Source organism: Pogonomyrmex barbatus, unplaced genomic scaffold (assembly GCF_055798465.1).
Source record: "Pogonomyrmex barbatus isolate J1 unplaced genomic scaffold, ASM5579846v1 scaffold2, whole genome shotgun sequence".
NCBI lineage: Eukaryota > Metazoa > Arthropoda > Insecta > Hymenoptera > Formicidae > Pogonomyrmex > Pogonomyrmex barbatus.
Window position 1 is genome coordinate 16,648,490 of NW_028297116.1, and position 16,073 is coordinate 16,664,562.

The window sequence follows — 16,073 nt, forward strand, 5'->3', positions numbered from 1 at the left end:
GGACACCCGGTATTATCGTTGATCGGGCTCCCTCATTACTGGTATGCGCTGCGTACGTATCCATTCGCCGCTCGTCCATTGTTCGCCGATCCGCCAGGAAGCATTGTGCCCCGCGGCGAAGGGGCGGGTAATAACGCGGCGCCTTGTTCGTCGATTAGGCGACACAATCGCCGCGCCGGGCTTTTCTTTAATTGGATTACCGCTCACGACGAGTGCGCCCGGAGTTGCCTCGCGCGCGCGATCGTTGAAAAATGACCGCGAGAAGAGACCCACAAATCCCCGTGAGAAGTCGCGGATACTCTTCTACTCTCGGACTACACTGCGTTTTGTCGGATTATAAGCGAAGACGGTGGTAACTTTACTCCCGATGGGTCGTGATCCTTTGAGGCGTTTATGCTGCGGATCTGCGGATCGTCTCGAAGAACTCGAGGGATGAAATCGACGTGAGCGAGACAGGAGTGAAGCTATACATCTTGTACTTTGGACTCAGCAGAAAAGAAGTTGAGATTCCACGTCAGTGAAAACGACTGCTAAAAAATAAATTAAAAATATGTAACTTTTTGATTTGATTGAAAATAATATTCGAATTAATATTTCAAGTCATGTCAAACTTAACATCGATAACAAATATGAAATTATAAAAGGAAATGGTTGAAATCAGGAATACCATGGAAGAAAAATATCTTTTTTCCCAAAAATTCTTTGATAATTTTAAACGCGGGATAACAGAAACACTGTGTGGAATTCAAATGATAGAGGGCAGTTAGCATCGGAGCGTTGTACGTGGGTATTTGCTCGTGAGCGTGGCAGGGAGCGAGATTGTGAGAGAGGAATGAATATAGAGTGCGGACTGTAATAAGACGGAAAGAGAATCATGGTTTGGGCACAGTAGGAGAGGAGATGAAAATGGGTTAGAAAGAGAGACACGGAGGAGAGAACCGACGAAGAGAATGCGTGGAACAGGGACGGAGGAGAAGAACCGAAGAGGAAGAGGAACGGGGAAAATGGGAGAAAGAGGGATGGACAGAATGAGAGAGAACAAGACAGAGAGAGAGAGAGAGAGAGAGAGAGAGAGAGAGAGAGAGAGAGACGAAGAGGGACGGTGACTTGGGCAGTGCGTATCGATCTGGCCGTGTTACGTGCGTGCCGGAGGTTGGGGTTCTAGCGTGGACCAATCGGAGGGCTACTCCTCTCTCTCTCTCATCTTCTCTGTTTCTCTCGTTCTCTTCCTCTACCTCTATCCTTATTCCTCACGCCCATCTACATTGCCGCTCGTCCTCCCACTCGCTTCTTCCTCGTTTCTATCTCGGCACATACAGATACGTAGCAGGCAGGCAGGCAGGCAGGCAGGCAGGCAGGCAGGCAGGCAGGCAAGCACGCACGCAGCATGCACGCACGCACGCACGCACGCACGCACGCACGCACGCATTCACGCATTCACGCATATACAGGCACGCACGTATGCACACATACACGCACATCACCAGCTTCGGTATATGTATATACCTGCCTGATTACGTCAGCTGATAACGTTATGCGGCCATTTCGGTACAATGAAATGGCGGATGACCACGGGGGCCACATTGCCGATGTCGGAATCGGCCGATCGAATAATCACACGTCGCGTATATATTCACGTCGCTAATTTAAAAAGCTCCTGGCAAATAATTCCGTGACACGTGATACTGAAAAATTTATGTATTTATTTTAATCTGTCTTTTATAGTAAATATTTTAGTGTAATATTTCAATATAAGCATTGTTAAAAATTTTTTTAATTGTAATCATTCATTTGTAATGACTTGAAACCTTAAAAAATATTATAAAAGTGAATGTAACAAAAATTCAGATCAACTTAGATTACAATTAAATTATAGATTTAAAATAATACATTTTACATAAATATATGATATATTTTAACAGAAATATCAATACATCTTGTTATTACTTTTTAAAGTGGAGTTTTAAATGTACGAATAATGAAAGCAATCAACAATAGAGGTACAGGTGAACAATAAACATAATAGAGATAATTGAAATATAATAGAAATAATTTTCTAAATTGCGCCGAAATATCTCTATTTTTCTAAATAGCAGACAAATATCTCCATTTTTTAAATAGCAGATAAAGTGTCTCCATTTTTTAAATACAATAGACAAACGATAGAGCATAGAATATCAAATGTTACCTAGGTAAGTTTCATATTTATCTGCTCGGTTACATCGACCGACGATAGGGCGACGCCGGTACAATGAAATGGCGGACGGCCACGGTGATCGTCGACGTAAGCTACCGGATATCGCCGAGACAGCACGGTATCCGGATGCAAGGTCACTCGCTAAATCGATACGTTAATATAATCCACGTGTCTGCGATATATGGTACGGCCTACTTTATGAAAGCGCTAAACAAACCAACGTGCTAAGTAATATGGCGACAGAGCGTATAAATTTCCGACAAGAGCACTCGCTGAATCGATACGTTAATACGTATAGAGTCTGCTTTACATACAAAAAAAAAAAAGTTAAAGTACTTTAATTTGTTACATTTTGAATGAGGAGCGCCGTTTCAATTTGTAACAGCCGCGATGCGCCAATAGAGTTGTGAAATTTATATTATCTTAAATTAATCCTTGAGTCAATTAACACACATTCGAAAGATCGATGAAATACGATAATAAAGATAATTGCAAGATGCATCGTGAGAAAGAAATGAAAACGAATTAAAAAACGTTCTGAGCTCGATATCGATTTGACAACTTAAATTACTGATCGAAACTACTCCAATTTAACTATGGTACAATCGGCAAAATCTGATTGCAGTACATATGTTGGTTAACGGCCTCGACCTGCAGCTAGTTCGGGGGGTATCTGGCTATTGTTTGATAAATACCTATCCCATAACTATGCGAGATACTGCGCGAATGTTCATTGTACGCCGATCGAGTCACTTTATTAACCCACGAGTGTTTCCATCCCCCCCGTGAAAAATCGCACCGTTGTTCATGTCGCGGGTGCCGCGCCGATATTAATACGACACTAGCACGCGCGTGTTACTTTGCGTAGCCTAACAATGAATATTGTTTCGCGCGGAGATTTGTTTCCGGGACAATGCGATAGAAACCACAAGAGTTCATGAATATTCTCACGGGTAGCGGTTCTTACGGAAAAAAAGAGAGAAAGGGAGGGGAGAGAGAGAGAGAGAGAGAGAGAGAGAGAGAGAGAGAGAGACGGAGGGGAAAAGTTCGGGCGTAACGAGAGTTAAACTTCTAGAAAGTTTTTCTAGAAAGAGTCTGACGGGACTCTCGTATCTTTTTCGGCGAATCTTTCAGCGGATATGACACAGAGAAAAATCAGGACGGAAGAATATGCTAAATATCATTAGCGGGATTTGTGGATTTTTTTTTTGCTATTCACTTATCAGATTTGTTCCATGCAATTTAGCACATCATTGATTCCCCCGTAATCGGTTGCTAATAAATCTTCGTCGCGCGTGTACAACGTGACACTAAATGTCACGTCATTCGGATGTCAGATACATCCAGAAAATATTGCGCGAACCATTCTCCGTTATATAACAGTCCAATGTTTTTAATTTACGTCATTCAACCGTTGCCAAGTACTACTGATTGATCTATAAATTTATTCAACGCTCGGAAAACCCGCCGTCTCTCGATGCGTCTTGCGGCTTAATAGCTTTTCCTTATTGTATTCCCGACACGCGTCCCCTCTCCTCCTCCTCATTTATCTCTATTTTCTTAGGGAAATAAGCTCCGATCGTAAAATCGGTGCAGATCGAGAAGGGGAGAAAAGGAGATGCGATAGTCCACTCTATCGGGTGTCTCGTTCGAACCTCATCGGGGAGGGGGAGGGGGGGGAGTGTTCGGCGAGAATTCGGTCGGCCGTGAAGTCCCGGAAACGTGTATACCGGCGATTAACGAGGGAATTCGATGAAATCGTAAATTCGTTCGTTCGTTCCCCCGGTCGCTGTACGCGCGAATAAATGGCCGACTGTATTTTCGCGCGCACGCACACCACACAATTATACACCACCGTGCGCCACACAATTATACAGACCCGTACGCAGACACGCACGCACGCACGCAACACGGACGCACAGCGATGCTGAAAGAGAAAATATCTGGCATGGCGCGGCGAACACCACCCGGGAGCAGTAAAATTTGCTAAACGATGTAAATAATGGATGGGAACAGTTGGACAGTTTTCAGTTATTTTCCTCGCGCGGGCATAATTCAACCGAAATTTATTGCCGCTGCTCAATTACGCAAAATATTGTCAAAAAACGTGGTGACCGCGGCAACCCTCTCTCCATTGTGCCATTTCGTTAAAAGCGCTCCGAGCTCTCACATCGCCAGCCACGAACTTGTCGTTGAGAGTTTCAATAGTACTAGTATTCGCGGATGCATCTCGTTTAATTGCCGTTAATTATCGCTTACAACAATACGACCTCGCGGTAACCGCTCTAAAGACGTAGTCAGACGTACATTAACGTGACTAACAACATATGTTTCGTTTATTAAATAAATATTCGCTAATTCGCCGTATTTTTTTCCATTTTTAGTAATAAAAATAACATGTACTGAAAATAAAAAAAAAATAAAAAAAAAGGAAAAAGATAAGGGCGAACGAGAAAACATTTTGAATGCTAGCTTGACAGGTTTTCGCGCAAAATCATCGCGAGAATTCCAAAACCGGACAGCCAACGAGAAAAAACTGCTGACAAACAAATACGTCCTGCATTTTTTATCATACAACTTGAACGTAAAACTCATGCTGCACCGTAAAAACATAGTGCTCGAGAGAGAGAGAGAGAGAGAGAGAGAGAGAGAGAGAGAGAGAGATTCGGGAGAAGCAAATTCCGCAATCTTGTTATATATTTTCCAGTTTCGTCATTATACTGAATTTAAACGGATCCCGCAATTTTCGCTCATCTCGGTCGACACACACATTTTGTTAAAAATCAACGTCTCGCGAATCTCGCGTTCTCCTTTCTCTTTCTCCTCTCTTCCGGTCGATTGTATTTTAAAACTCGTCGAGCGTTTCACGTCGTTCCAAAGTAAACGTCGGCCCTCGACCGGCCGGCTCTCTCGTGGCCGACCATTTCGAGTTCGATCAGTCTTCCATCGTTCTGCGGGTACGCTTTCCACCTTCACCTCCGCCATTGTTTCCCGAAAGTAGCAGTGGTCGAGAGGGTTTGTATGCGCGCGAGATACGAATCCTGAGTGGAAATCACGAAAGTCCCGCCGAAAGGCGCGCGGGTTTCAGCCCCTTCTAATCTGGTCGCCTAGGTTTCGCCATCGGGTTTTCTCGTCGAGAAGCGCAGAGAAGACGGCGAGAGCACCCATCGTCGAGGGAAGAAGAGAGAAGGAAGGGGGAGGGAGAGAGGGAGGGGAGGGACGAAAGCCGGTTTCCCAAGGGTGCAAAGGAAAGAGGGAGACGGAGAGTGAGGAAAGTCCTGCGCGAGGGCGGGACGAGATACGGCGGGGGACGCGAAGAGGCAGAATGGAGAAGGATGGAGAGAGGGTGGGTGAGGATAGGAGGCGGTTTAAAGGGTAGCGAACGTCTCGACAAAAGCAACCCTCTTAAAGTTCGCCCTACGCTCTGCTTACCAATGCGACTTCGGATCTCGCGACTCCGCGTGCCAGATTCGCTGAAAGGAGCGTCCCGAGATCGGGAAAAGAGGAAAGCCGCAGAGGAGACACAGGGCGAAACAACGAAATCGAGACGCGGACGTAACAAAATAACACTGTTAAAATACACGATAAATTAAATACGTGCACTTCTGCAGCGATAGTTTATAAGTATGTATACATGTAATCATACAATCATAAAAAATAAAGAATGAAAAGTATAATTTCTGATAATTGGATATTAATCGCGGTGCCGCCAATTCTTGTCTGAATAATTTCGGAGTTTATTATCAATTATTATATTACAAAAATATTTCTCTTCTTTTTGCCCGCGGACTTCTACTGGACAAATACTGTACACGCTGAGGGAAACAAGTCCCGGAGGAGTCGAGTAGCGAGTATGTCGTCGGTCTAATCTGGGACACGATGCGAGAGCAAGCCCTAATCCAGCTTATCCAGAAAGTAATTTTGAGTCCTTTGAAGGCCTTCGCGTGATCGGCACCCCGAAAGAAATCGTCAACCATAGACGAGAAAAAAAAACGGAACGCGAAACCTGCGACTTCCGCCGAATATTTAAGAAGAGAAGGAATTAGGAAGAATGAAGACGCGAAACTTTCCCTCGCGAGATTCTGACTATCAGCATACAGATCGCTTGTTTCTCTTGATTTCGCTCGAGAAAATTAGCGAGAAAAAAGGGGAGAGTAAGAGAGAGAGAGAGAAAGAGAAGGAGTAGATTCCCGACTATGATAAAACGATAAAGTCTCGAGAGAAAGAAAAATTAAGTGTCCTGAAAACTTAAACTCTACTTTAATTTGCAGATTAGTACATGGGATGTTTTAAACTTATCACGAAGCCACAAATTTCGTCCTCAGAAAAAAATATGCAGTCATTATTCAAAAGTTTTATTTCATAATTAATATTAATAATTTTTTTCACTATATTTGAAATTATTAGCATCTTTATAACATATTTATCACGGGTCGTCGTAATCCTTTTCGATTCTTATCATTAAATATCTTTTCTTTGGTATTTCATATCAAAAAAATATCTGTTAAGATAAACGCCACTTGACATTGAAGATAGATTAAAATTCTACTATTTAATTCTCTTAAAGGTTATTCTGCGTAAATTCTTCAAATTTTTCGAATTTGTAAATTAAAAAATTATCGCTATATCAATTTTAATAAAACAAAGATCGTTTATCTTGGCTTTTGATTTCATTATCTGCAATTATAAATAGTAAGATAATGAAATCTGAAACAAGGCGTGCGGTATTGATTATGATAATGAGTATTTTTTTCTCAATTTGCATATTGTGGATTGAAAAATAATTATATCTTAATATATTGAAAACATTGAAAGTTGTTCAATATATTTCATAGAATAATATCACCACAGATAACATCAATTATAATTCGCGTAGCGATCTTTGCGCAAGTTTAGCCTATCCGACTTCGAAAAAGTCTGCTAAAAAGTTGTGAAATGTTAGACTTCTTCTACTCTATGATGACGGATCGAAAAGTGCGAAGCAAGGGATTTTGTCATACTTAAGAAAGTGAGATTAGCAACGATGGACGAGGTTAACGATGAGATACGCGAGGAATGCTTGCCATCCAATTAATTGGCGTTTATCAACCGGAAGATAAATATCACTAGTTTCATAAATATAATTGGCATGGATAATAACATCGTGCAGAAAATATCCAATTCTTAACAAAAAGATTTAACAAAAAGAAATAATTTCTTATACGCCAAAATATATAATAGACTAATATTTTACGGAGTATCAAAATCAATGAGATTAATACGAAAATGTAAAACTATTAAAATTACTATTTAAATTATGGAATTATCAGAATCATCTTAGAGTAGAATCAAATTGGCAAATTAAATTATTATTAACTTAAAGTATTACGTAAATTAAAACGTAAACGTAAATTAATCTTATCACAATTCAATTCAGCAAGATGCTCCGCGAGATAGCTTACGTAATTTTAATGAACTTTGGACGAGTGAACCTGATATAATCGACACAATACAGATTTTAATTTCTATATTTTTATCTTTGAGTCATGTCAAATTAATGCTCATTTATTTCATTTTAATTTTTTCAGTAGTCAAATTTGAGAAATTTGAATTAAATTTTATATACATAATTAAATTACACACACACACACACACACACACACACACACACACACACACACACACACACACACACACACAATATATATATATATATATAATACATATACGATTATTAAAATTTTTAATTATTCAAATTTTGTAAAGTTGTAAAAATTAGAAATATTTGACTAATCCAAATTTAAATTCAATAATAAAATAATACAATAAAATTATATGCATTGTAAGAAGAAAATCAAAAGCTGATTATTCCTCTTCACAAGATTATGTTTTTTTTTTTAATGTTTTTTAATATTTTATTCAAACACAGTTATTGATAGATCATCATGTTTGTTTTTTTATAAGCTGTCTGAAATTTTTTATAATGCTTCTATTACAAATCGCTTGCATAAATCGTCATAAGCAGTATTTAATTCATTAGATATATTAAAAAAAAATCAACGTATTCGATAACGTAATAGATAGCGATGATATGCTGTCAACAATGAATATCTACAATCAAAATGGCAAATTATCATCAATCAATGAAGAGACGAGGAAGGGAGTAAGAGACAAACAAGAGGGCGAAACGTGAGCTATGCCAGAGATCGACATTGGCGAACACGTAACGAGAGGGAACGCGAACGAGAGAGAGAGAGAGAGAGAGAGAGAGAGAGAGAGAAAGAGACATCCTACACTGGAACATTTGGAGAGTGCACTCGATGTATTGTCACTCGAAGCCTACCCTTGGTCCACCACCTAGGCGATCCGAAACAACCTCCTCGCCATGATACATGTGCCGTTGCGCCAACTATATGCTACAGACGTGTTGCAAATTGCATCGTCGACGTATGTGCAAACTGATACGACCCAATTCGCGGGCATATCTAGCATCGTGCCTGTAACATTCTCACTTGGCCAACGAGAACACAATTCGACAATCGCATATCTCAGCATTCCATCTCTCTGAACGAATAACAACACGGCAGCTCGATCCGCTTTAATTATTTCGCTCAAATATTATCGAAACTCGATTCTTCGAAATGCAAAACGGAAGTTGGGCGACTTTCGCGCGCGCGATCGGCCCGAACTTGAAAGAGCCCCGCCATTCCGTTTCGTCGGGAACTCCGGAATGCGGAGTCCCCGAGGGAACTCGAGGAACGCCTCCGGATTCCGGTCGCCAGTCTGCCTTCGCGTCTCGTGCACCGGATCACCCGGTAGAATTCCATAGGCACGCGTAGGCTATATTACCTAACTCTCGCGTGCACACACAGGAGGCAGAATAGCCGGCCGGTGGAGCCGCGCGGATCGGCCGCGTATATACTCGTAGTCCGCAGTTACGTATCTGGGAGCCCCCGTTGCCGGTTGGTGGGTCCGAGGGGGGGAGGGGGAGAGGAGAGGGGCGGGTAGGTAGGCACCGTATTATATACGTAGTGAGAGGGCTGGAGAGTCCTCACCGCCGCAACATTACGCTGATTGCCTGAATTATCCGCAACCAGCCTGCCTGTGCTCTCCGCTATATACGAGCCCGTATATAGTCGGGCCGCTCGGCGGTACATATGTGCCTTTCGCGTTCGCGCCTGTATGTACCACACGTCTGGGTCTATATATGTGTGTGTGTGGTATATATATATATATATATATATATATATATACATATATATATGTATATATGCACGTCTCTCTACGTACGTACGTACGCGCGCGACCTGCTTCCTCCTCGACCGCGCTCTTCGTCGACGTGCACCGGCCGCATACGCATTCGCGAACTATGCGCGCAAACTGAACTCACGTGTGCTCCGGTACGTGCGGCTTATACGTATATGTGTGTATATATTATATATATGTATTTATATATATATATATATATATATATATATATATATATATTCATATACACACACGTAGAATGTATATGTATATACGCGTATGTGTGTAACACACACGAATCCCTACGTGAGAGTGTGTATCGTCACGCTCGTAGAACGGTTCACGAGGTGAAAATTGAAAACGGAGCGGCGCGCGAGCGCGGAAGACGATAGCGTGATATATTCATGAAGGTGGAATAATGAATCGAGAGAGAGAAGAGAAGGTATACGCACATATCCGCGCGCACACGCGCCGCATCCTCGATGCCGATGCGGCGCAGCCGATGCGCGTTATCTTTCGTACCGGCGAATCGATCGCTTTATTTTTCAGGCTAGTTCGAAGCGACGAGAGAAATTTCTCAGTCTCTAATGGAGAAAGTCGAGTTTCAGACGATAATTTCATATAAATGCTTTGTTTTTTAAAAATCATTTATTTTTTTTAATTTGATACGCTAAATCGACCTTCCGCTTTGTTTCGCAATTTGACTTATTGATCAATCACGAAAAGAAGGGGAAGTTCGCCGTGCTGTCTTCATAATACGAAGCGCTATTGTAAATAAAAATGCAAGATTCATAAGTTCATCACATACAAAGAACGGCGAGAGATGGATAGATGACTCCATGTCGTGGCAATCCTAGGCCGTGAATTTGTTTCAATCGTAGCGCGAACTAGTAACAGAATGATGAAGAGGATGGAAGGGCAAGGAAGGGTTAAGGACGCGTATCATACCATTTGATTAATGTACTTCATTCGTACATATCCGCCTATCTCTGCGCGATCCTGCCTACACGCGGATAGCTCGGACATGTCATTTGTTAGTTACTCTACGGAACGAAGCAATATATACAGGGTAGCAACAAAATGTTACGGAGAGAGAGAGAGAGAGAGAGAGAGAGAGAGAGAGAGAGTAATATAGCGTATGCTAGAATTTATAGTAAACGAAATAAAAAAATGTACTAAAATTACAGTCTTTTTCCCCACAATAAATTGTGAGTTTTATAAAAAAAAAATCGCGATATTATCAAAATCTGAACAGTAATTAAATATCCGACTGCAAAAATTAGTTAATTATAAGTTAACTAGTATAACAATAGTAATGATAACAGTAATGAATGAATAAAAAATATGTAAACAACGAATAAATAAAAGAATTTACACATTTGATACATGAAGTAATAAAAACTTTTAGATAATTCATTCATTAAAAAAACTATGATTCATTCTCTTTCTTTTTCTTCTTTTTAATTTTTAAGCTTTACAGATTTGAAAAAGACTTCTATTTCTGAAAATGCATTTGTCATATATCAAGTACAAGTAAAGTTTTGGTCGATCTCACTTACTAATCTGATAAATTGTAAGTGCACATTTTTTATATATGAACTTTTACATCTCGTCATACACAAGAAATACGTCAGTATCAGAAAAAAAATCTTGATAAAAAATACCAATGTCCTTTCAGATTTTAGTCGATTATTATAATGCCTTGAAATATATTCAATCGTCATATTTATTCAATAAATTTTATCAGACGAGAACTATATCTTACGCTAAAGCTAACACAAATCAGATGATATAAATGATATGTCAGCGTCAATTTCAACGATAAGTAAAGTGAGTGAAAGAAAAATTCTTACTCATTATTTCGTGACTAAGCTCACATGTAACACTTTCTTAAAGAACTTTGATAAAATCATTTATATGTTCAATATATTTACAGGAGAGAGAGAGAGAGAGAGAGAGAGAGAGAGAGAGAAAGAGAGAGAGAGAGAGGGGGAAGGCAGGGAGGGAGGGAGGGAGGGAGATTAACCACTTGTATACGATTACATATTTTACTTCTATAGTCACGATGATAATAACTGACTTTAACACTATTAATTCCATTCTGTTATCATTAATCTTTTATTCCAAAATCACATACAATCACATAATCTAATGCAACATGAAAGAGAATGATTGTCCAAAAGAATTACAAAGATATCAATTATCTCAATTTTTTGAATACACAAATGTTTTAAAATGTTTTTTTCTAAATATGCTTTTCTCTAAATTAAATGTGTGTGTGTGTGTGTGTGTGTGTGTTGTGTATGTGTTAACATCGCAACATGAAACGCAAAATTAAACGTGTCTAAATAAAATTGACATCAAAAATATTTTTATTTTTTGATCTCGATTACATAAACATAAATATAAAATTTTAAAGCCTCGATCAATAATAAAAAAATCATCAAATTTGAAAATTTATATAAGCATATGTTACAATATGTAACACGAAACAGCATGTAACATGAAAAATGTAACATGAAAAAGCATTTTTGCTCCATTTTTGAACTCTCGAATTCAAATACATATTTTTAATCAGCAAAATGATTTATCCATATTTTTTTATTGTAAGTCTTCAAATACAAAATTTCTATTAAAGAAGCAAAGACGGTTATTTCAACGCTGCACAATTTCATTTCTTTGTGCGATTTCAAAAGTTCAACAGTCAGCAATTCTAGCATTAACTTAAAATGCTTTAATGATAAAACATTTTACGAGTTCTGATTGCTATCTAACTAAAAATCATCTCAAGGTTACCCTTATTAACTTATTACATATCTTTTATCAATAATAGATATAAGTCATGTTTGATTCAAATCAAATTAAACGATAAGGAGAGTGCGATGTTATAAAATTTATTAATTTTTAATCCCAATTTTTGCATCGTAATTTATACATTATTATTTTATGATCGATGTTATAATTGCATAGATTTATCATTGATCGGTGATTTAAATCCGACATAGTCTCGCGTAATAATAATTCTTTCACGAAATAAAGTGATATATTAATCTTTCCTTCCAACTAAACGAGAAAAGTATATCGATAGATATAATCTGTCCTTGTATTTCGTGATAACGCGATGGATATTTATAAAAGGCGATTTGCTTGAATTCGGCCAGTCGTATTTAGACAGATCGGAGAGGTGTTAATAGGAACGATATACGTTTTTTTTTTCTCTTTAAGTTCGTTGAATAAAGAGTAGGGCGATGAAGGGTGAGTGTTGAAAAATATTTAATCAATTTCTATAATAAAATTATTAATTGAATTAAAATAATTGAGATATATTCATACACGTTGTGTGCGGAGACTCTTTAACACATTTACATAAATAATGGAAATCTACTCTGTTGTAACAACAAGTCGAATCACGATTCGATCGTATCTCATTCGACGATTCTTAACATTCGACGATTTTTGTTGCACAGGAGTATACGTGATCACCATCGCCTTCCTGGCACCCTGGGCTGTGAGTGCCTTAGACATTCCCACGGTATGCCCATTCCCAGAAAGATTCCCGGAGAACACCACGACCAATCTTCCGCATGAAACCGATTGCACGAAATTTTACAAGTGCTTTTTGGGTAGAGGAATCATACAAGATTGTCCCCTGATGACCAAAGGAGATTCGTATACGAGGCTGCACTATAACAGACGTCTGCAGGTCTGCGATTGGCCATGGACAGCCGGTTGCGAAAGTTGCCCTGGAAAGGACCATCAAGGCAACTTGCCGCCGTATCCGAGTTACATAGGACACGAAATCGACAAATGTAATCAGTTTTACCACTGCTCGGTGGATGGTCGTGCGTCGGCGCAATATTGTACAGACTCCAGTACGTGCTTCAGCCGCACCTGCCAGAGATGCGTCCGAAATAGGGACGGTGGACGTTGCGATAGTTCTTCAATCCCGTGGCCGATTCCAAGAAAGTGCGAAATCAACGATAAAAAATCTCACGAATGTGACTGCGCCAAATATTATCAATGTAACAACAGTGAGGATTGGATTGTACAATCGTGCACTGGTGGTCTACACTTCAGTCCCTCGTACAAATCCTGTATAGAGGCAGACAAAGCTGGCTGCACACTACTACCATGGTAAAAGAAAAATAATCAGAGCTTATTTTCAAGAATGTCACGAGCGCGAATTGTTTCACAGAATATAAACAGAAAGTTCACTATTCTTGCAGATTTCTCTTTGATAAAGACAGACGCATCTCTCCTCCATCCCGGAAAATGTAAAATATACAAATAGTCAAATGAAAAAATTACGAAGACGATTGTGCACAGAATAGGTCATCAATTTCGAAAGATATTGAGCTGAAAGTAGTGACGAATACAACAAAACAAATCACTTTAATGAAATTATTATTATTATATTAGTAAGAGTAGATTAGTTTGTTAAGATATTTTAATAAATCTGATATAAAAATTTTTTTCCTTTTCTTCTTTCATCTTTCCGTTTTCTTTTGGAAATTTCTTATCAATGTGATATTTCGATAAAACCTTCTGTGTCACACAAATTGTTTTGCCACTTCTAATTCAGATAAAAAATTTACGATAAAATAATCTTATTTGATAATCTACAGCAAAATAAGTCAAAGATGCCAATTATCACTACAATCACAATAATATCAACAAACACGAATATGGAGCGTTGGATTATCAGCGTATATATATATATATATATATATATATATATATATTGTAAAAAAGATAAATCAAAATTCCTTCCCCCATTTCATTTTTGGACACGGAATTATCGCGAATCTTATCGCCCGAGCGCGCATTTCCTAAATATTCCACGAGGCGTGCAGAAGTATTCGCGTAAAAACCGTGAAAGACAAAGCCAACAAGAGGCTTACAAAAAGCGCGAGAAACACCGGCAGCATTTCGATTCCGGTGACACAGTGACACGGAGCCTATCAGCCGAAACCCTCCATTCGGCGGCCGTTTCTGATAAATAGAACGGTACCGGGAACAGTGTCGCGAGTCCCGACAATGGGCCGCCGGAAGACCGGGGCAGCTTTAATTTCCCCCCGTAGTTCCTGGCAATTACCGCGCGGCGCGACCCGATAGCCATCTCTATCTCCGACCACAATGCCGCCAGTTCCGACGCACCCCGTTCCTTGCCACCTTGCCAGCGATTTACTTCCCTCTTCACCCACGGAACGTCGTCGACCTTCGACGATTTTTCTTTTCCCAACGCGACGTGATACACGAGCTGTCCGATGTCCCTACAACCGATTGGATGGATTCACAAATTACCGATGAGACGAATATATATCTTCCAAAAATATCTAGAATATCGAGTAATTGCGTTCTATATTATTTTACAGTGATACTTTTGTTAATCATCACGTAAAAATATTCTTTGTTAAATTGTTTATCACCAAATTAAATATATCGTTACAATCATTTTTGTTAGAAATATTCATTGGATGTTATAGTGTGAACGATTGTATCGTTCACAACTCTCATAAGACGCACGTTTTTTCAGACGGCAAAAAACGTTTGCTTTTGTACAAATATGTATTCTTAGAGAAACACGAATAATATACACTGTGTATATACAAAATATGTAACATAAGGCAACTGAAGCGGAATAGATCTTTAAATTGCAATCTATATTTGATAATTGCGGAACAGTAGACTTTTTTCTTGTATATATTTATATTTTTATGATTATAAACACCCCGAATTTTTTTTTCTAATGTCGGATTTCCTTTTTTATTATATCTCATCTAAAATTATTTAAAATGTCCGATATTAAGAATCGTCACGATATTTTGCATCAACAAAATATTTTTGTTATTGAGAATAATTTCGAAATAATAGACAGGAGAAAATGATATGGAAAAATGAGAAATCGATCGACGGACGTGACAAGAGTCAGACACCTTTTTTCATTAGTATAAAATAAATTGTGCCAACTTTTATCAACTACGACTTCGTGATTATTTTATATTCTTTCGAGGAACGTACCGCCCTCGATACACTAAAATGGATTCGTATAAATCAGGAGAATTGATTTGATAATTAACAATGGCAAATAGTCTCAATGGTAAATAGAATTAAAATTAAAATTTATCCTCTCGGGCGTCACAGCTCGTGTGTATAAAGCTTTTTTATCACTTGTATAAAATAAATTCATCTGATACAGCGTTCGTGGATATAACGCGATTAGTTTCTTCCGAGGACCACGTTACTTATTTACGCAAGAGAGATGCACGTGCGAAGCCCGAGAATTGGGTCGGGTGTTTAACAACTCGCGGCCGAGCTCCTTCGAGGAGCTCGTAAATGGTGCGGGACGATTGGAGCACGACTGCTTAAGTTCGGTTACTGGGGAAAGAAGAAGAAGGAAAGGGTGCGCGAACGACAGCGGATAAATTCTACCTCCCTCTCTCTTCCTCCCTCCTTTATCCTCCCCCTCCGCCCTCTCTCTCTCTCTCTCTCTCTCTCTCTCTCTCTCTCTCTCTCTCCCTCCCTGTCTCACGGCAACATTATCGTGTTTTAATTTAACTTGTAGCTGCACTTTAATTAGACTTTGGCTGAATGAGGAGACGACGCTCGACGAGCAAAGCGAATAAGTACTGGCAAGTAAACGGGAGGC

General features: G+C 39.3%; 2 protein-coding genes across 17 annotated transcripts in view; one reads left to right on the forward strand and one right to left on the reverse strand.

The window, feature by feature from the left end:
• The window catches only part of SoxN (SRY-box transcription factor soxNeuro), a 284,192-nt gene that overhangs the window by 154,755 nt on the left and 113,364 nt on the right, over positions 1-16,073 (reverse strand). The gene's annotated exons all lie outside the window — the stretch shown is intronic.
• LOC105431974 (uncharacterized) lies at positions 12,561-13,892 on the forward strand. Its single transcript, XM_011646521.2, has 3 exons — positions 12,561-12,679; positions 12,892-13,558; positions 13,651-13,892. Coding segments are annotated over exons 1-3 (675 nt in total). The 5' UTR covers positions 12,561-12,672; the 3' UTR covers positions 13,652-13,892.